Source organism: Moschus berezovskii, chromosome 9 (genome assembly GCF_049115385.1).
Source record: "Moschus berezovskii isolate FMDL1 chromosome 9, NW_MosBer_1.0, whole genome shotgun sequence".
NCBI classification, from domain to species: Eukaryota; Metazoa; Chordata; class Mammalia; order Artiodactyla; family Moschidae; genus Moschus; species Moschus berezovskii.
In genome coordinates this window covers 51,315,175-51,335,974 of record NC_142468.1, presented here as the reverse complement: position 1 = coordinate 51,335,974, position 20,800 = coordinate 51,315,175, and the positions used below count along the sequence as shown (strand labels likewise).

General features: G+C 44.7%; 1 protein-coding gene across 3 annotated transcripts in view; it reads right to left on the bottom strand.

Annotated features, from left to right (window-relative positions):
• The window catches only part of CGNL1 (cingulin like 1), a 176,272-nt gene that overhangs the window by 15,204 nt on the left and 140,268 nt on the right, over positions 1 to 20,800 (bottom strand). For all 3 annotated transcript variants that reach the window (XM_055435541.2, XM_088839648.1, XM_055435540.2), the window contains exons 10-14: positions 20,640 to 20,744; positions 13,907 to 14,059; positions 12,834 to 13,004; positions 8,383 to 8,544; positions 5,259 to 5,348 (exon numbers count right to left, since the gene is read on the bottom strand). In XM_055435541.2, coding sequence (XP_055291516.2) covers positions 5,259 to 5,348; positions 8,383 to 8,544; positions 12,834 to 13,004; positions 13,907 to 14,059; positions 20,640 to 20,744 — 681 coding nt within the window. The remainder of the gene's footprint in view (positions 1 to 5,258; positions 5,349 to 8,382; positions 8,545 to 12,833; positions 13,005 to 13,906; positions 14,060 to 20,639; positions 20,745 to 20,800) is intronic.

The window sequence follows — 20,800 nt, the reverse complement described above, 5'->3', positions numbered from 1 at the left end:
CAATGAACACCTCGTGATGTTACAGACAACACTCCCAAGGACAGGTTTCACCATAAACCACAAGTGTTTTGGCCGTGGTCCTCACTACAGTGATCACCAGGACAGGACCTGTGACTCCTGAATGTTCTAAATCAGATCCTTCCTACCCTGAACCCACACTGTGCTCTTTGCTCGGTCCTGTCCAACTCTTTGCAGCCCCATGGATGGTAGCCCACCAGGCTCCTCTGTCCATGGAATTTTTCAGGCAACAATACTGGAGTAGGTTGCTATTCCCTTCTCCAGGGATCGAACTCGCCCCTCCTGCACTGCAGGCAGATTCTTTACTACTAAGTCACTGGGTAAGTCCCAAGCCCGAAAGAGAGAAATGGCCTCTGGCTTAGCCTGCTTCCTCCTTTGGAACAGGGAAGTGAATCAGAGGCTGGGAAAACATTTCTCTATCTAAGCTTAGCGCTTTATGTGCTGTCTACCCTTCAATCATATTAAATACACTGAACAAAACTTTCCAGTGAAATCAAAAACAGAACAGGAGCTGAAGGCAACAGTTTATCACAGCTGGACTGGAAGAAAGCTAAACCCTGAGCACGTTTGTCGGAAGTAACAGTGTCAGATTCCAATGGGTTTGTGTCAGAGGCACTCGTGACCTGAGCCAGCTCTCAGGATTAGAAGCAGCTGCCTTCTGGGTTAATGAAAAGCCAGAGACACTTATGATGGCTAATAATAATATTTAACCCTATCACCTGTGTTTATCTTTGGGCTGTAAAGGGCTTGGTGCACACACTCTTACCTAGTACTAAAAATGATACTCAATCACGAGAAAGGAAAATTATTATTAAGCAACTGCACACAGTGGGTTTTGAGCAGCCTCTACAATAGGAGGTAGTTCTGAGACCAGGATCATTTTAATTAAAGGAAAAAAGAAAGAAAGAAATCCCATTCTGATCTTTCACTCGCTGACTGCAAAGGAGCCGTATTTCCCAGGCCCATATTCCAGGGACACACCCCCCTGGTGCAGACAGAGGAGCAGGTGCGAACTGGCCACTCAGGAGCAGTTCCCGAACATGACTGCAGAAGCCCACGCCTTTATCTACCAGGACTTATCCTGCAGTTGCCAAGGCAACAGGCAGCCCTCAAGCTGGTGCTCTTCCACTTGCCTGCTGGCCACCTGGGTTGAACAAATGCTCTTTCCACTAGGCTGGGTTATCTTGGTCTCCAAGGCCTAGAGAACACTTTTCTATCTAGGCCCAGCTCTACTGTTAACTGTTGCACTCAGCCCCCAGTAACCACACGGCAGTGCCTGAGGAGCCAGAATATCAGCTTCTGGGTCATCTTGAAAACACCAAGCTGGGCCACCTCGTTCCTGGACACAGGAGAGGACCAGGTGAACATAAATCCTCACTCATATTAAGAGACAGCGCAACGTTATTTTTCACTTGGGAATAGAGACCCAAACATTTGGGGTGTTTCTATACCTCCCTCACCCACCCACTGTCGGGATGATGGCAACAGGTGGGAGGGAGCGGGCTTTGAAATCAAGTCGTGGCTCCACACCTTTTTAAAGGTCTCGAGTCCCTATGCAGCCACTTAACCTTGTAAGCCCTGAAAACAAGAGAAAGCATGCAAGTCCCAGGCTCAGTGCCCAGCACCCGAGGAACCCTCCATCAGGACGGAAAATGTCATAAACAGAAACAAGGTTTTGGAGGAAGGAGAGGAAAAGAGATTTTTCTGGATTTAAACAGACCAAAAACCAGTAAAGCACCCACTACTATATTCAAATTTCCTTCAACTTTAAGAATATCCTGAGCACTATTGAAAAGGAAGGCTTCAGAAGGCCTGGGAACTTACAAATAATGTTGCCAGCATTTACTGAGCATCTGATGTAAGCACGAGAAACTGGAAACAAAAAGATGAGAAGGATAGAATGTTTGGTCTCACAGCCACCTTTCCTGTCCTCCTTCCCTGGGAACAGCCCAGTTGAGGCTTCTGCATTCAGGCTCCCGGGCCCCTGCCCAATCTCCCACCCGCTTGGAGCACGTACTGTGTGCTTCACTGTTCTGCTCAACAACCTTCCAAGGCTCCCCTCTGCCTTCAGGATATACTGTCCTTTCAAACTCTTCACCCTGTCTCTCCTGTTACTGCCTTACAGACACCAGAAACCTAACCAAACACAGCAGTCCATCTGGTGCCCCTCAAAACAGATCCTACCACTGAATCTATATTCATCCACTCCATTCTATCTAGAATTCATTTCCCATTCCTGCGGTAGTTGGTCCAAAACCTACCCTGTCTTCAAAGCCAGGTCTTGGGCAGCCTTCCTCTAAGAACTCCCACAGTCACCTGAGCTATGATGGTCTTTCCCTCCTTAGCTGCCTGACCCCTTCCCTTGGCGTATAGTTATCTGCTGCTTTTTCTTGATGATTTTCCATTGTTTAGGCAGTCCTCTCCTCCTCAAACCCCAGCAGCTCAAGGATAGAGGCTACCTACTCTCAACAATCCTGGAACCTGACCTCAGGGCTATGCAGACAGTGGGTGTCCATCCCCATTCTGCCCACACAGATAGACAGAACTCGGCCCTGGGAGTCAGCCATGTGCCCTAGCTAGACCACAGGTAACTCTGGGCCTTGCCTCTCTATTACACAGAAAGTCTGGGGAAATGAACCTGGGAGGTCATTGTCAGGTCAAAGATTCTGCAAATTCTGGAGTCCTGCCCCAAGGCCACAGAAGCAGAGCCCAGAACCAAGGTCACCTGTGAACCTGACTGCGCCCATCTGTAACCATTGCCAAAAGCCCCCACATCGTCACCAGCAGGCTTCCTGACCCTAAATTAGGCAAAAATGCTCACCCTAGTACTCGCCCTATGGCACCTTAACGAACACCTAATACCACCCTCCTAGCAGGAATTCTTTGTCCTGAGGCTATATACACTGGCTACACTGCTCTAACAGCATCGTGTCAACTCTCCCTGGCCTGTTAGGAGTTGGCCCACTGTGCTTGCAGCACCCTTATTATTTCTGCTGTTTGTTCTTAATAAACTCACTCCCTTCTGAAATGCTCTGTGTCTGAAACTCTTTTCCAACCTGCCCTCAGACAGCCACAACATAAATGGGGTAGGCCACTCACTATAATTGCTGGGAAAATCTCTTTCTAGCTTTTCCACTTAAGCCTTATAACTAAGATGAGGAAAAATAATGGGAGATGTTCAGAGGAAGCAAAGATTTAGAAGAGGCGCTTGTGAACAGGCAGAGATTAAGTAGAGGGAAGAAGTTCAATCTTTGACTTTTTAATTTTAAGGAGACCAAGATCCAAAACAAAGTTCCCCAGACCTTCCTGTTTCAGGACTGTTGCGGAGCATCCCAAGCCAATGCTACATAAGTCAGGTTGGAGACAACAGACAGGGGCCATTCCCTGTTCTTTAGGGGACACTTCCTGTGAAGGAGCTGTCACAGAGCTGCATTTGAGGGGGCAGAGGAGAAGGGGTCTTAGGTTTAGAAGTTTCCCATTTCTCAAATTCTGGCAGGAAGGCACCAGCACATTCCTAGAATTTAACCAAAGTGGACTGAAATGGTTTCAGAATCAAGGCCCCTCATCTACACCCAGAGCCCTTCCTTGGACCTTTAAAAGAGGCAAGAAGCAAGGCTCAGATTCTCACCTTGACTTTGAGAGAGAAGTAAATGCTCTCCTGAAAGGCAAGTATCTTTGATCAACCCATTCTCTACCCTTCCTCACAAATCCAAAGGCAACAGAGGCCAGGAGAGAACTCCCATCAGGAGGCCTCACTTATCTCAGGGGTTTGTTTATTGTTTCAGTAATTCCTACATCAGTTTGAACACAATGCTCAGTTTCTCCACTTTTAACAGACACCAGGCTTTACCCTCCCTACCCCAGAGAGGACAGTGAGAACACAGAAAAATGACGAGGAAAATAGAACAAATATTGCAAAAAGACTAGAGAAATCTGTGAAACCCATCTTTACAGGGACATAAACACAGACCCGGGGAGAGAAGAAAAGAGTTAAAGGGTGACTCAGACAATTTTATAAAATCCTCTCACAGCATTTCAATGTCAGAATTCAGAAAAGACTTCAGAAATCCCCTGGACAAACAGACTCATTTGTCTAGATCTTAGAAGTTTCACTCAGACAGGCTGGGGCTTCCTTACAGCTACATGAGGTCAGTGCAGGAGGCTGGACAGGGACTCGTTTCCATAAAACAAGTAGGTTCCCTCTACGTCCTCCCCAGGCTTGCTTTAGGTTCTCAGTTCAGGGAAAATACTTTCAACTTTGACCAGATCACAGAGAGCAGTTCCATTCTCCATGAACCATACTGGGAGGAAAGAGGAGAGGCTAAAATAAATGGATTTGAGTGAGGAACTTCCTTAAGGGAGGCAACCACCTCTGGTTCAGTCTGTCTGATATTTGGGGGCTACAAGGCTGTTTTAAGTGCCTGGTGACATGAATCTGAGCAAACTTCAGAAGACAGTGGAGGACAGAGGAGCCTGGCATGCTACAGTCCAGGGGGTCACAAAGAGTTGGACACAACTGAGACACTGACCACCAACAACAAATAATGATGGGATGACATACTCCTAGACCTACCACTTCCTAGTGATGTGACACCCCATCCCCAGGATATGACTGTGGCACTCTGAACCTTAATTTAAAAAATGGAAACAAACCCCAAAAACCTTGGGATCATACCAAGTGTAGTTCGGAAAATCAGATCCATTATCTACAGTGTGAGGAAAGTGCGAACTGTTCCTGGCTGCCTCCCAGTGTTCCTTCCTGTAAGGATCAGGTATCAATGCAACTCCTGCCGATTGAAAACTGCAAAAATCACTCACTTGCATGGCACTGTTACTGTGCTATGAACGCCTCACAGATGTATGCACTGCTAACCCGCTGGCAAAGTTCTTAAAGGAACAGACTGCATCGTATCATTTACTTCCAATGGCACTAATTACAGTGGGAGCCACCAAATTTCATACAATTGCTTGCTGAACTCATGATTCTTCGAGCCTCAGCTCTAAAAGCACTTTGCCTGTTGTGACTAAGAGACTGTTGTCCGTACCCGCTCTGGAAACTTTCATTCTACACACTTTATGGTGTATATTTCACCTCCTTTGTAGTGGCTCGCCCCATCTCCCATCATTTCCATAAGCCATGGACTTTCTCCCCCTCCACCAGGCAAATCCTCAGGGTTAACCTCTCACATTTCCTTTTCCATGCAGGATGATTCACACATCACTCAGCGACAGAACAGTACCTGTTCCCTGCTCCGGGTGATCCTCTCAGACAGCAAATCTGAGTTGTTTCTTTCTTCTTCCAGCTCCATCTCCAGTTGAGACACCTTGTCCTGAGAGAGAAGTTACAAACACAGCCTACTTAACTTGCACTGATCAAGTTTTTAGGAGCAAGGACTGCCCCGCCTTGCACAATACCACAGGGACATCAGAGCTGAACACCATGAATCAGAGTTTGGCAAAAGGATGTGTCTTTCTCTCATACTGTCCAAAGTACATCTTTTAAAACCTGTTTTATTGCTTTTATAATGTAATTGTGCATCTAGAAAACACATAAAAGGAGAAAAAATATTGCCCCACTGAGGATTTTTTATATTTCCTTCAAGCCTTTTTTTTCTTTATGAATCAGTAATTTTACAAAGATCTACTTAAGCCTAGCAGGCATATGTTACCTGTTAAAAGACAATGTGGAAACCAGGATACCATCCAAGGCACTCTTCTCTAAATACTGTAAACTCAGGACAATGTTCTCCTTTTTCCCTCAATTGTATGCGAGTTTATTTCCAGTCTAATTTCCAGTTCTCTAGCTTATTACCAAAATACCCAACAACTTTCTCTGGGACAACTTTGAGACAATGCCAGAAACCCTGAGTGTATCAGGACAATGTTCTTCCTCTCTCCTGATCAGGGTTTCCAAGACCTTCACAGGAATAGAGTCTGAAGCAGGCTTTTGCATCTGCCTTTTCCTTCTAGGAACCTCATAAAGGACGATGCAGTCCCAAGTCCCCAGCAGAGTAACATACAGTGTTGGCCCATTCTGCTAAACCACCCATCATACAAAAAAATAGTTATTTCTGTCTTCCTTTCAGGCTCCTAACTTAACATCACTGAACATTAAGAGAAAAGCACTTCAAATTAGCTTTGTATACCAAAAAAAAAAAAAGAGAGAGAAAGAGACCTCAAACACAAACCACCCCACCTAGAAAGAGGAAGGTTGTGGGGTTGGTCCATGCAATTCTCCTGTCACCAACCAATGTGTCATACATCCAGATTAAGTCAGATTCATGCAGCAGGCACACTAAAAGCAATCAGCATTTTAAGTTTTTATGGGAGCCTGTAGCATCTGTACATAAATATTGTCTCTGCGATCGTCAAAGTTGGCTGATAAGCCTCTATGTACACCAAAAATAAAGCTCACCGAACTCTTGTGAATGACTCAATGTCTGTGAATGCCTTCTCTGTTGTGAGCAAAACCTACAGAGAACCCAAAGACCTGTCTCCCAGGAGAAAACAGGCACCTGAGTTTCTGAGTTTACAGACTCGTTAATGAGAGAGCTCTTGAGTCTAAGAATTAATCTATTAAGTGCTAGTGAAGGAACAAGCAAGATATTAGTCACAGTAAGACAGACTTGCCAGTGGCCTCTTAGGGGAGGAAGCACCCTCTGGTGTGCCTCATTGGCAGGGTCTTGAGAGCTGTTCATTTCATGCTTAATGGAAAAACAGCTAAAATACTGCACAGAGATAAATGAAGTTTAGCTATGCCACTGCTTCTAGACCTTGAGTTAGTAAACGAAATATGTTTTTTTATAGTCAGAATACTCTAGAAGGAGACACTCTGACGACTCAATGGTTGACTAAAAGCACCTCTTCACAGGGTTCTCTCCCTGCCTACAATTTATGCTATACAGAACCCAGCAGGAGACTTCAGGGGATCAAGACATGGGTCACTACACCAAAGGTTTTCACATCACTGACTGACGAAGCTTTAGCTTGTGTTTAACCAGATTGTTTGGGCCACAGAATAATCACTTCCTAGTTACCTAGGTTGACCTTAGTTTGCTAAAATGACCTCCCCTAATGAGATTAGAACCAGGAAACTGGGAAAATATACTGCAATCTTGAAAAAAAAACAAAAAAGATAAAACCATAACCAAGTAATTCTAAGCCTCCAAAAGGGCTGATCTAATAAAATCTTTAATGGTTGAAACATCACTTCCTAGATATAAACTGCTACTAAGTCCCCTGGAGGTTTAAAAGTTATTTCTATTTATTTGCAAAGTAGAATCAGGAATTCCATAGCTTTTAAATTCCAGCTATCTCTTCCTGGCCTTGAGCACTGTCTGACTTTCATCAAAACCTTGACAATGTTAACTTTTCCCATAGGTCTGATTTTTAAGTGTTTCTTTTCCTTTCTAAATTCCACTGGGCTGTGGGCTGCGTGTGGGAGTAGGGGTGGATGTTTCTGGTTTGGGTTCGGGGTGGGGTTTCTGGTTCGGGGTGGGTTTTGTTCTATAAGTTCATTTTGTAAGTTCAGCTGGACTGATGTTAAGTTTCTTCCTGTCTTTCTTGGTAAAATGTTCAAATTTGGATTCTATTACTCACATTTTTCTAGTGTGCTGTGTTTTCATCTTGTAAAGAGATCGCCCCAGCTGAGCATTTTCTAATAGAGTGTCCTGGACCATGTATACATGGTTATCCAAAAGTGACCTGAGCCAGTCTGCTGCTTGTTTTGGTAAAGCTGGACCCTCTGTAATAAAACAGGCCAGAATCCCGGGAACAAAAGCAGAGCATGTGGGTGTCCCTAGGTATTGGGTGGTTTGGACCCAAGGCATGGCTGAGCCCCTCTAGATTCACAGCAGCCTTTTCTCCTTTGCAGTTGGAAGCACTACCCAAAGCAACAGACTATCTGTTGTGCCCTATCTATGTGCCCTTCTAAAAAATCATCTAATCTCCTCTGGATGATTTTGCTTCCTCTTCAAGACAATGATGACATTACAATAAATGATTTCCATCATTCCTTCCAGCACTGACATCTTGAGTCTATGAACTACCTGGCTTCTTCTTCAAATCAAGAAGTGACTTTAGGGACTTTCCTGGTGGTCGAGTGGTTAACAATCTGCCTGGGTTTGATCCCTGGTCAGGGAACTAAAATACCACATGCCTCAGGAGAGCTAAGCCCATGTGCTTCAGAAAAGCCCATGTGCCACAATGAAGACCCAGCACAGCAAAAGAAATGACTTTACGAACATCTGACTGCGCAAGAGAATAAAAAACTGAAGACTTCCCAAAGGCTGCGGTGTGTGCAAAAAGGCTGCTGCTTCCCTTCTGTCCCACGCTCATCTCCCCAGGCCCCGGCTGCCCACAAACCTCCATCTGCTTGACGAGTCGGCCTCGGTCATCCTTGAGGTGACTCTTTGCCTCCAGCTCGTACTCCAGGTCCTTGAGTGTCTGCTCTAGAAGCTGCCTTTTCGTGAGCGCTTCTTCCTGAGCTCTCTGATAGTCCCGTAACTCTTCCTCCATCAGGCGCATCTAGAATGAGGAGATCCGGAGGTGTTTATCTGGGCACATCAGGAGCACAGAGCTCTCATGAGTGCGCAGGCTGACCCCGGAGAGGATACAGCGACTCCCGCTATGTGGAGGTCAGAAACCCCTGGGCAAGCACCACCTCCCTCTCGGCCTCAGTTTCCTCTTCTGTAAAAAGAAGCCTTGAGGACTTCCCTGGTTTGCAGGGATTGTGGGTTTGATCCCTGGTCAGGAAGCTAAGATCCCACATGCCTCCAGGCCAAAAAAAAACACATAAAACAGAAGCAGTACTGTAACGAATTTAGTATAAAGACTTTAAAAATGGTCCACATCCTCCCTCAAAAAAAATCGTTTAAAAAGGAAGCCATTTTCCAGCTACAGAGAAAAACCCCAATGGGTTATAAATTCAGTTCAGTAGATGTTGGCCAGCATTACATAAAACTGAAAAAAAAAAAATCAGAGTAGTACAAGCAAACACTGTTTTCTGAAACATTTCTCCTAGATACTAATTCATTTGTATGGATGCATACATTATTGCATTACAAGGCAAGACATCTTCTTAAGGCAGGTCATGGTCAAAGATACTTGAAAGCCCCTGAACTAAGTAAGCACTTGCCAGAGCATCATCTTGCTCACCTGTAATAGGTTCCTCTCAACAGAGGTTTAAAGTGAGGGGAAAATAAAAGCTAAAATCATGACACCAAAGCAAACTGCAGGCACAAAATCTATTCAGTTCAGTTCAGTCACTCAGTCATGACCGACTCTTTGCGACCCCATGAATCACAGCACGCCAGGCCTCCCTGTCCATCACCAACTCCCAGAGTTCACTTAAACTCATGTCCATCGAGTCAGCGATGCCATCCAGCCATCTCATTCTCTGTCGTCCCCTTCTCCTCCCACCCTCAATCCTTCCCAGCATCAGAGTCTTTTCCAGTCCAAATTAAGAGAAAACCACTGCTTTCTAAAAGAATGTGTTATCAGTTGTCATAATTTACAGTGTTTTGTTCCTCCACAAGGTGGCACTGAACTGACAGCTTTGAAGAAAGTGTAAGAGACAATGAGCTTGATTCCCAAGAGTTGCCGTGTTTTCCACTCCTCTGAAATCTCCCCATGGGGACTAGGCATCTCAGCACACAATAGGTATTCCTTAAATATCTCTGTGGACTGATTCAGTGAAGGCTGTTTATTTCTCAGCATCCCTCCTGGAGGTGGTTCAGGATAACAGGTGGAAAACAGTCTCAGGAACAGACTATATGGGTTCATTTCCTTTAAGATAGCAAATGGCAAACTCCAATAAAGAGTAACAGCTTTGGGGCTTCCCTGGTGGTCCAGTGGTTAAGAGTCCACCTTGCAATGTAGGGGACACCGGTTCGATCTCTGGTCTGGGAGTATTCCACATGGCGTGGAGCAACTAAGTCCATGAGCCATAACCACTAAGCCTGTGCTCTAGAGTCTGCAAGCCACAGTTACTGAAGCCCTCACATCGCAAGTGCTGAAGCCCAGGCGCAGCAATGAAGACACAGCACTGCCCAAAATACATAAATATATGAATAAAGTTATTTTTAAAAACACACTTTGCTGAGAGGCTGTTTGTAATTAAGTATTAAAAAGGAAAAGAAATACCAGCCTTTGGGAGTGGTTTTCACAAAGAAGTGGGGAAGCCTCAAAGAACAATCTTTTTGGGGACCCAACAGGTTAGGCTAGTTTAGGAAACCCAGAGGGAAGACTAGGAACTGTGTTTGCCTCCTGGAGGCTAACAGGAACACCCGACATTTCTGCGAGAATAGCACAGTCTTGACAAGACATCTCCTGACTAGGCTGGTGTCAGTGGTGACTGAGTGAAAGCACAAAATGAAAATCATTCCACGGAAAAAGGATGATGAGACATTCTCCGGATACAGAGATGCTCCAAGACATGAAAAAAAAACTCTCCAAATAAGTCTTTAAAAAATTTTCTGTGCTTCAGTGTCCTGATTTGCAATATTGTGATAAATATATCAATAAATCTACCTTAATGAGCTGTCCTGAGACTCAAACGAGGTCATACCCCGCCCAAAGTACGTGGGTTTTAGAGTCAGACTGAGAGGTAATGGTACAGCTCACATTTCCTTCTTGGTGTCTTTTCCAACATCCAGCCCGTTCCTGCCTTCTGATGCCCTCAGTTCCTAACATCCACCAAGAGCTCTACCATAATCGAGGGTATCCGAGAAGGACAAGCAAGGATGATCAGCAGCACAATGTCCGGAATCATGAAGCAGACAAATAACCTCTGAACCTACCAGTGCCAACTTTAAAAGTAATTAAAAACTGCCCTTGGCGAGGTGGGATTTAGAAAATAAATGCAACAGTGAACTCTAGTCTTAATTCTCTAATGATCTTCATCAGAACTTTTCTAGCTCTATGTCAAAGGTAAAAAAGGCAAAAGGCCTGTTTCTCTCAAAGCAAACAAGGCAGTACTACAGCGCTCAAGGTGCAAAGACCCTTGCAGTTTTTTCCATTTATTGAGAGCTTTAACTAAGTACAACCAAAACGGGATGGAGGGTGGTGAACAGAGTTGAGTTTGAGTTTTTTAAAAATCCCATGAGATCCTGGCTTATTAATTCACTTTTGTTTCAAATGACTCCATGACTTCAGCACTTAGGGTGGTTTCTGACTGTAGTTTCCTTCTAGAAGGAGGAGTGTCTGTTTCTGCCATTCAAACGGAAACACTGTCTCACAAGGCTAGACTAGTGAGAACATCAAGGAAGTAGTCTTTGTTTTCATCTTAAGGAATTCTTTTTTGAATTACTACCCTTTTACAAACAACACTGTTCTCCATCTGGCCCTAACTAATCTCTCTGGACCTCAGTTTCCTTATCTAACTAGAGGGTCTCTAAGGTTCCTTCCAATCTGAAGGTTTTAGCAGCATAACCATTATACAAAAATCAAAGGGGAGCACTGGACAAGGGTCACTGTGACACTGATTTTCTGAAATCCAAGCAGCTTACCAAATATTTGTTGGTGTTCTGGCAAATATCTGAATCCTTTCACCCAGTTGCTATAAAAATGATTGCTTTTCAATGCCAAAGAGAACTGTGCTATCAATACGCTAATTTCAGTTCTTACTAGAAGTCCTGTGTCCTGAGACCCTAAACCAGAGGAGATCTGTTATCAGGGTCCTTTCAGAAGTAGTCTAGAAGCCTGCAATAAATATCCATTGTTCTTTCACACAGCTTCAGCACTGACTCATGAATGACCTTTCTTTGATCCTCAAAGATAATCAAAGTTTGTTCTTTAAAGAAAAATTTGTTTTCCTATGGAATCTTAGTACTCTTGGTACTGCTAGAAAAGAAAAGAAAAGGCAAGCTTTAGAATTATAACAAAACCAGTATTAGTGTTCAGGATACACAGATCCTTCGCCATATAGTCTCACATGTTACCTCATTTAATTAAGTCATTATTATTTTGTATACTTTTAAAGATGTAGAAACAGATGCTCAGAAAACTAGATTAACTTGCTCAAGGTCATCTAGCTGCGAGGAGGCAGAGTAGAAATCAGCTTACACAGTTTAGAGCCTTCAGCTTTCCATTAAAACAATCAAAAACATTCCCTTTATTATTCACAGTTCTTCAGAAGTCAAGACTTGAGGGAGCTAACAGTTGGGTTACTTTGCTCTATTATTCTTAAATATAAAACCAAGAATACACTGCACTACTTTCAGTCCTCATAAATTCCTGAAGATTTCTGTCTCCATTATTGTTTCTGAAACTCTTATCCACCTCTCCTACTGCAATGGAAGTCCACGTAATTTTAAGCCAATGGCAAAAAAAAAAAAAAAAAAACTGATTAATCTTTGTTCTAGGATTAAATTAAAACATTAACACATATGAATCATTTAGACACAGCTGGGTACACCACTGGTGCTCCATAAACGGCCACTAAGCTTTTTTAGGCAGAAAATCTTGGCTTAATCACACAAGCTAAAGTTGTATCAATTTCACATCAGAGGCCCTGAGTCCTCTGTGTCTTAGAATGCCATCTGCCCTGATGCAACCATCCTGAGAATCAAGCTCAAATGCTGTCTTAAGAATCTACCCCAGAGGGAATTCCCTGGCGGTCCAATGGTTAGAGCTCTGGGCTTCCATTGTAGGGGGCACAAGTTCAATTCCCTCTCAGAGAACTAAGATTGAACATGCTGTGTGGCAAGGCAGCAGGAAAAAAGAAAACAAGAATCTACCCCAGCCTCTCCTGGAAGAGTTTCAAAGCAGATTCTGAACACGGGTAAACCAGAACTGCTCTGGTCAGCCATTATTACCTCATCCTGAAACTTCATGGCAGTCAGACGGGACTTTTCTGCCTCGAGACTTTTCTCCTTCAACTGTCTTTGCATCTCCGCAAGTTCCCTGCGATTTTTCTCCTTGTATTCATCCAGTTGGTTCTGAAGCTCCAGCGTTGATGTGCGGGACACCTCGACAATGTCGGCCATCTGGAGAAGTGACAGAGGTGTGAGCGCCCCCACCCCCACCCTCTGCCATGAGGCTCCATCTGGAGCCTGGGAGTTAGGCTTGCACCCCATCTCAACACATCTCCTCTTCTCTCCTCTGTAGCCCCCCAAAGTCTACAGATCACGGTCTGCCCAGATTAGTCACCTCTAACGTGGAAGTTGCGTGGAGACATGAGTAGGCCTATCTCTGGAGCTAGATTCTTGGTCCTGGGTCCTATTCTCGCTCTGCCACTTACCAGCTATACAACTGGGGAATTGCCCGCCCTCTCTGGGCCTCTGCAGGGTGCTCATTAAAAACACTGAAGGCATAATCTATACCTTGACAGGCTTGTTGTCAAAATTAAAACGATGCAGACAGAATTCTACTTAGATATGAATAAGCTGGCAAACTGACTCGCACACAGCAGATGTCAGAAACTGGCCAGTGTTCAGGGAAGCTTCTAGAACATGGGGAGCCCACTTGGTTCTGTGCCTTTCCCCTTCTGGGTGTTTTAGGGCAGAGGTGAGCAGAGAAGCCAGGACTACTGGGCTTTAAAACTGCCTTTCACGCTCCTAGACAAGAAAGGTGGACCAAGTACATCGATAATGCACAAAGGCAGAGGCTCTGATTGAGGTACCATCTGGGTATCTGCACTGACAATGCCAGGCTTCTTTGGTAAGGGATAAGAGGAACTGGGCCCACGGTCCAGGGGGCATTCTCTAAACCAGTTTCTCTGTAACTGGAATTATCAACAGGCCTGAAAGAGCTGCTTCAGGGGATCTGCAAATCCCTGACACACTTGTGCTGAGACATACTGCAGGTCTGCTCAGCTCTGTCAGGCCCTCCGGCATGGCGGGGGGTGAAGGGGCTGGGCCCCATGCCCTCCCCAAGCCCTGCCCCTCACCTCCTTCTGCAGTTTCTCAATGGTCTTGTCAAGGTGCCATCGTTCATTCTCCATTTCATTCTTCAGTCTCCTTAACTGCTCCTTCTGCTCGGTCTCATCTTTGAGCCTCTCAGACAACTGCTTCTGTTCCTGGGTGGCCCGGCTCAGACTTCTCTGCAGACGGCAAGGAGAGGACAGTCCTGTCACCTACCTGCCAGGGCAGCTGCAGGGACGGGTGGCAAAGGGAGTTTCACAGCCACACCACAGAGCAATCAGAACTGCTGCATCGCTCAATTCCAGAAAACTAAGTGACCCAATCAAAAAATGGGCCAAAGAACTAAACAGACATTTCTCCAAAGAAGACATACAGATGGCTAACAAACACATGAAAAAATACTCAACATCCCTCATAATCAGAGAAATGCAAATCAAAACCACAATGAGATACCATTTCACACCAGTCAGAATGGCTGCTATCCAAAAGTCTACATGCAATAAATGCTGGAGAGGGTGTGGAGAGAAGGGAACCCTCTTACACTGTTGGTGGGATTGCAAACTAGTACAGCCACTATGGAGAACAGTGTGGAGATTCCTCAAAAAACTGGAAATAGAACTGCCATATGATCCAGCAATCGCACTCCTGGGCATACACACCGAGGAAACCAGAATTGAAAGAGACACATGTACTCCAATGTTCACTGCAGCACTGTTTATAATAGCCAGGACATGGAAGCAACCTAGATGTCCATCTGCAGATGAATGGATAAGAAAGCTTTGGTACATATACACAATGGAGTATTTTTCAGCCATCAAAAAGAATGCATTTGAATCAGTTTTAATGAGGTGGATGAAATTGGAGCCAATTATACAGAGTGAAGTAAGCCAGAAAGAAAAACATCAATACAGTATACTAACGCATATATATGGAATTTAGAAAGACGGTAACCTGAACCCTGTATACGAGACAGCAAAAGAGACACAGGCATATAGAACAGTCTTTCGGACTCTGTGGGAGAGGGCGAAGGTGGGATGATTGGGGAGAACGGCATTGTAGCATGTATATTATCATAAGTGACCAGTCCAGGTTCGACACATGATACAGGATGCTTGGGGCTGGTGCACGGGGATGACATGGAGGGAGGATATGGGGAAGAGGGAGGTGGGAGGGGGGTTCAAGAAATAGAACACATGTACACCCGGGGCGGATTCATGTCAATGTATGGCAAAACCAACCAATATATTAATGTAAGGTGATTTGCCTCCAATAAAATAAATCAAAAAATAAAAATAAAAGAAAAAAAATTAAAAAATGATCTATGTGAAAAAAAAAAAAAGAACTCCTGCATCACTGATAAGGATCCAAATAAAGCCATTACAGAGACACAAGGATATCGTCAGCTCTGAAATTCAGGGACCAAAATGGAAGCTGACTTCACCAAAAACACAGGCAGAAAAGAAGGGGCAGATGAAGGATGCATTACAGAAATACAGAAAACGGTCAAGGCTGCTGGGGATGGTGATTCAGGATAGTATCCAAAAACCTGGCAGAGCTCATGCCCAAAAACCGCAGGGAAGTTATACAGTAGACTAACTTCGACCCATGCAGCAATTTACATCCTGTGATAGATAGCATCGCACCTAATGTTCTAGCATTGTCTCTGCTTGGAGATGGTTCTTACAATTAAAATAGCTAAAAATGAAACTATAAGGAAAGAGAAATTGTCCCATGGGCCAAGATTCCACTTGGGTGGGGGGAGTTATAATCAACAATCCCTGAGATGGACTCATACACAGAAAAGAAGGAATCTGGCAATCTACAGGCTGATGAGCCTGCTGGACAGGAGGTATGTAATGGAAGACACACTCATCAGGAAAAAGACAGATGAGTGGTTACTTTGTGAATCACACCAAATACTAATACTTCTTACAAAACGTAACATCTTGGGTGCAGTATTTCCCCTGGGTTCCTCTGAGGCTCTCATCTCACAACATTATACAGATTGATGTCCTTTATGTAAAAAAAAAGACCATGCAATTCTAAAAGAAAGAAAAAATCCTAAAGTATCTTAGGAACACTATAGTAACTTCTTTAAACGACTAAGAATGAAGGGCTGTGGCATAAGGATATCATAAAGGGGCACAGCTCAGAATAGCGAAGCTTAACCCAAACACAGCTAGATCACAAGAAAAATGGCATCAGGCGTTGAGGGCTCAATGTGAGTTAGTACAGGTACTGTTCGGGACCTACTCAAGTCTTATGTCACTGCAGAGGCTGTATAAGGACAATATTTATATGTGTACAGTGCTTAACAGGTTATAAGCTGCAGTCACATGCAGTAACTCAGGCATTTTGAAATCACAAAGCATTTTAGGCGCTCCAGGTTTGCAAAGCTTTGGAACAGCTCCATTGGCCAGCCATATGGCCTGGGGCCAAAAAGCCACCTGTGGAGGACTGCACTCAGAGAAACAAGCCAGAACAGCCAGGCCACTGCAGTTAATTGCTGCAAGGAACCAACGTCAACAAAAGCAGTTGGGGAGAGCAGACGGAAGGAGGAAGGGAGTTGGGAGTTCAGTGTGGGGCAATTAGCAGGACTGAGAGCCACCACGGTCAGTGTGGCACACACCAGATGGAGGGTCAACCCTGGGACTCATGTTTGTGGTTGATTTAGTGCGTCGGGAGCAAGGGGCAGCACACCGGACAAGGTAAGTGAGGGATGGTTCCACTGTGTGGGAGCAAACTCTCAGGAACAGGTATCTCAGAATGTCAATTCTTAGAAAACAACAAACATAGAGGGATACCAGCTTCCCTGGGAGCTCTGTGGTAAAGAGTCTGCCTGCCTGGGTCAAGAACATCCCCTGGTGAAGGGAATGGCAACCCACACCAGTGTTCTTGCCTGGAGAATCCCATGGACAGAGAAGCCTGAAGGGCTATAGTCCATGAAGCTGCAAGAGTCAGATATGACTTAGTGACTAAACCACCACTCACAGAGGGACATTGTCGACTTCCCGTAGAACTGCCAGGATCCAACTCAACCCCTACCCCTACAGATCCCCCAGCCTCTCTTTCTTCCTTTTGGATCCCAAATCTCAGGGGCTCCAGGCCAAAAGACAAGCCAGCCTTGACTCCATTCAGCTCCCATATGGTGAGAGCTCTTCTCCTTTATCTTTGGCTCCGGATGGGTTCCGCTACCAACACCCCTTCCCTGGCCCAGGCTCTGCTCTCCTGTGCTACTGGAGACCTGAGATTCAAACAATCTGAGCTGGGCTTGGCCAACACATCCCGTCCCAACTTTAACACATATACATTTGCCTAGAAAAATAATTTTGCTAAATCATTTTTTAAATATTTCTTGCAGGCTTGCTCTATTGCATGGCAGTAAGATCTATAATGGCAAGGAACAGATTTTTTTTATCTGAGTATGTCTCATAGTCCAGATTCACTATTAGGCACAGGATTAAAAAAAAAAAAAAAAACTCTGTGGTTGCAAATTAACACCTATCCCCAAAAGTGATCTAAAGATTTCTTATATCATAATCACCAAGCAAGGGTGGTAGACTCCTTATGTAAAATGCAGAATCTAGCCCTTTCTGATGGAATCACAATTTTTCTTAGAGTGGAGCCCACACATCTGCCTTTGAAAGTTTTACCCAGATAATTCTGATATACTCAAAAGTTTAGAAATGCTGTTCAAACAATGCTCTGCCTCTTTGGAGATTCAAGAAATAGGTTCCAATAAGTCACTACTGAGAAAATATGTCCCAAATTCACATGAAAAGCAGTAAACTTGGCAACTTTGCATTTAGGAGTTAGGTGTGAAATGCTCTATAGCTACAGTGACTACATTTCCAAGACCAGCCATAGAAGTCTCTGGACCAACATTGAGACAAAATTTGAGGAAAATCTGTCAGAGTGGAGAATCCAGAACACAAGGTTGGTAGATGTGCAGTGAGTGCCCTTGAGCTTGGGGACCATTACCTCAGTAGATGCAAAGCCTTTTACTGTATGGCTGAGCAAGGCCTCCATCAGTCCGTATTGACAATAACTATGTGGCAGGTGAGCAGAAGGGCTTAAGGGAATGGGAGGCTTGATCAGAAAGAACTGGATCTCGGAGCCCTTGACACATGTTAACCGTGGACTGTGACAAACATGGCGGCTTTCTTCTTCTGTGGGCTCAATACACAGAAGTCTGCTAGGGTAGGGAGGTACAGGCAAACAGAACATATATCATCATCCTTCCCTGAAGAAAAGAACTATGGCCCCCTAATCTGCAGAAGCCATTTCTCAAGGTAATCAGAGACATCTTTGTCATGAATGCAGTTTAAACAGGTCTACATGGCAGCCCAATCCTCAACCAAGTGGTTGGGCTGAAGTAAACCAAGAATGGTATCCCCTTTAAGAACTCCTGCTCTGTCTGACTGAGCCAGAATAAACCAGACCTAAGTTCACAAGGTCTTCACCTACAATGTCAAGAAATATATTTATCATACATGAAGATGCAGCAGATTGTTAAAGGCACAACAATTTTGAAATATAAAATGCTTAAGTGGGAAAAAGAAAAAAAAAAAGTTACTCTCTCATCTTCCTCTAAGGGTTAAGTTCCCGTTTGATTGTCAGTTTTGGGAGAGGCATGCAGAAAGAACTAAAGGAATGATTGTTTGGTTCCCAAATTGAGAAAAAACAAAGTAGTTTGAGTGATGGTGTGTTTTCCATAGCACTACTTTTGAAACAAGATAATTCAGATAATGATGGTGAGACTGCCGGACTCTCTTAAAATTCCTGCCGGATTATGTTGCCAGTGGTTAGCACAGCCACATGCTGCCTGAAGCAGTCTCACCATCTCAACACCACTGGGAAAACAGGCCTGAACAAAAGTAACACGTCAGGGATAATTTTGAAGGCAGGGACGGAGATCCAGAGGTAGAGGCCAGCAGGGATCACATTAAGATCTTTAGACCTTGAGGCCATCAACTGTTCCCTCCACAGAATTAGCTGTGAGCTGCAGATTCACAGCTGGTGAACCCCCTCCTTCTGTGTGAAAGTTTCTGGTTTGATCAAAGGATGATAAAGACAGAGCCTGTAACAGCTGTACCCAGTGCCTGGTGTGGATGTGACACCAAACTGCAGATTTTTGCCCCCGAAGAATACAATGTTTTTCCTCTCTTTCTGTCCCTAACAAGCTCAGAGATGTAAACCCTGCATTTTGACTGCTGGGTTGTAGCCACCACAAGCCTTAAACAGCAGCATAGGGCAACCGCCGTTCACACAAAATCAACCAAACAAGAGTTCATAACAAAGATATAGATTAATAAAGAAAAAGAAATCCAAAGCTAAGACACCAAAAAGAAGAAAATACAGGACTTTACTGCATGCGAAAACAAGGTCTCTGTCCCAAGCCAAAGAGAAGGTGCAGATTTGGGGGTGAGGGCTCCTGAGCTGTGGCTGACCTGAGTGAACCCTGGTACACATTCCTCTAGCCCTGAGGAGAGGATGCTGTATATGAAAGGAAAGCTGCAACTAGGCATTTACAAATTTGAATCCTGACTCAGCTCCTGACACTTTTCATGTGCCCCTGCCTCACCCTCCTTTACAGACACACAAGTCCTAAGGAAACATTTTAACAGACTCCTCTAAGACAGCTGCTCAAAAACAACTGGCTTTTTACCTCCTCAGAAACTTACCTGAGAGATCCATGATGCTGCTGGTTCTTTAAAATTCCAGAGCAGGTAGAAGGAAGGACATACCTGGATCACACTGAGGTCACTGTGCAAAGTCTATTCAGAACCTCAGTGCAGATTTTTTTTTTTTAAAAGAACATACTTCAAACAATCTTTCTAACCTTCAAATGGGAAAAACTAATTTTCTAAGAATCTGTTGATTTTGAATAGAGATAGCTATCCAGTTTCAAGGAAATGACTTCCTCGGGCTTCGTTTAATAGCCCTCTTGAAGGACTGTGCTCTGAGGCATCTATTTGCCCAGAGGAGAGAGGAAATCGGCTTCTGCCACAGAGCGACTCCACAGTGCCCTGGGGGCTGATTCTGTTGGCCTTCTCATACAGTTCCTATTTTATCTTTGAAAAGCTGTCAGGCTCTTCCATGTCTGGAGGACTTCTCAGCCCCAGCACTACTGACATCTGGGTGCTTCACAGCTGTGGGGGTGTCGTGGGCTGTGCAGGATAGGGAGCAGCAGCCCTGGCCTCCACCCACGAGATGCCAGTAGCATCCCCCCATCTGTGGCAACCAATGTCTCCAGACATTGCTGAAATGTCCCCCAGGTAAAAAAAAACACCAGTCTAGGGGTTTCCCTGGTGGCTCAATGGTAAAAAATCCGCCTGCCAATATAGGAGACATGAGTTCGATCCCTGATCCTGGAAGATCCCACATGTCGCAGAGCAACTAAGCCCTGTGCTCCACAACTATTGAGCCTGCTCTGGAGCCCAGGAGCCACAACTACTGAAGCCCTTGAGTCCTAGAGCCCATGCTCCGCAACAAGAGAAGCCACTGCAATGACAAGACACAACTAGAGAGTAGCCCCTGCTCACCACAACTAGAGAATAGCCCTCAGCAACAAAGACCCAGCAGCCAAAAATAAATGAATAAATGAATAAAAAGAACCACTGGCTTATATAGACAGTCAGAAGTCCATGATGGTTATTATGGAAGGAGCAGCCTGGAAGGACAGGACCAGTGGCGATCTGGACATGTCCCTCCTTCTCGCACTTCCTCTGTGGGGGGATAAGGACCCTCAATGTTTACCTGAGCCTCTTCCAGCTCAGTCTGCAGGGCCCTTTTGGCTGACGTGGCTTCTTTCTCTTCCTTTCTTGCATGCAAAAGGGCCTCTTCTAATTGCCGAGTTTCTCCCTACAAAGAAACATGGGGTTAACGCACACTCAGGTGGGTGCTGTGCCTACGAAGCT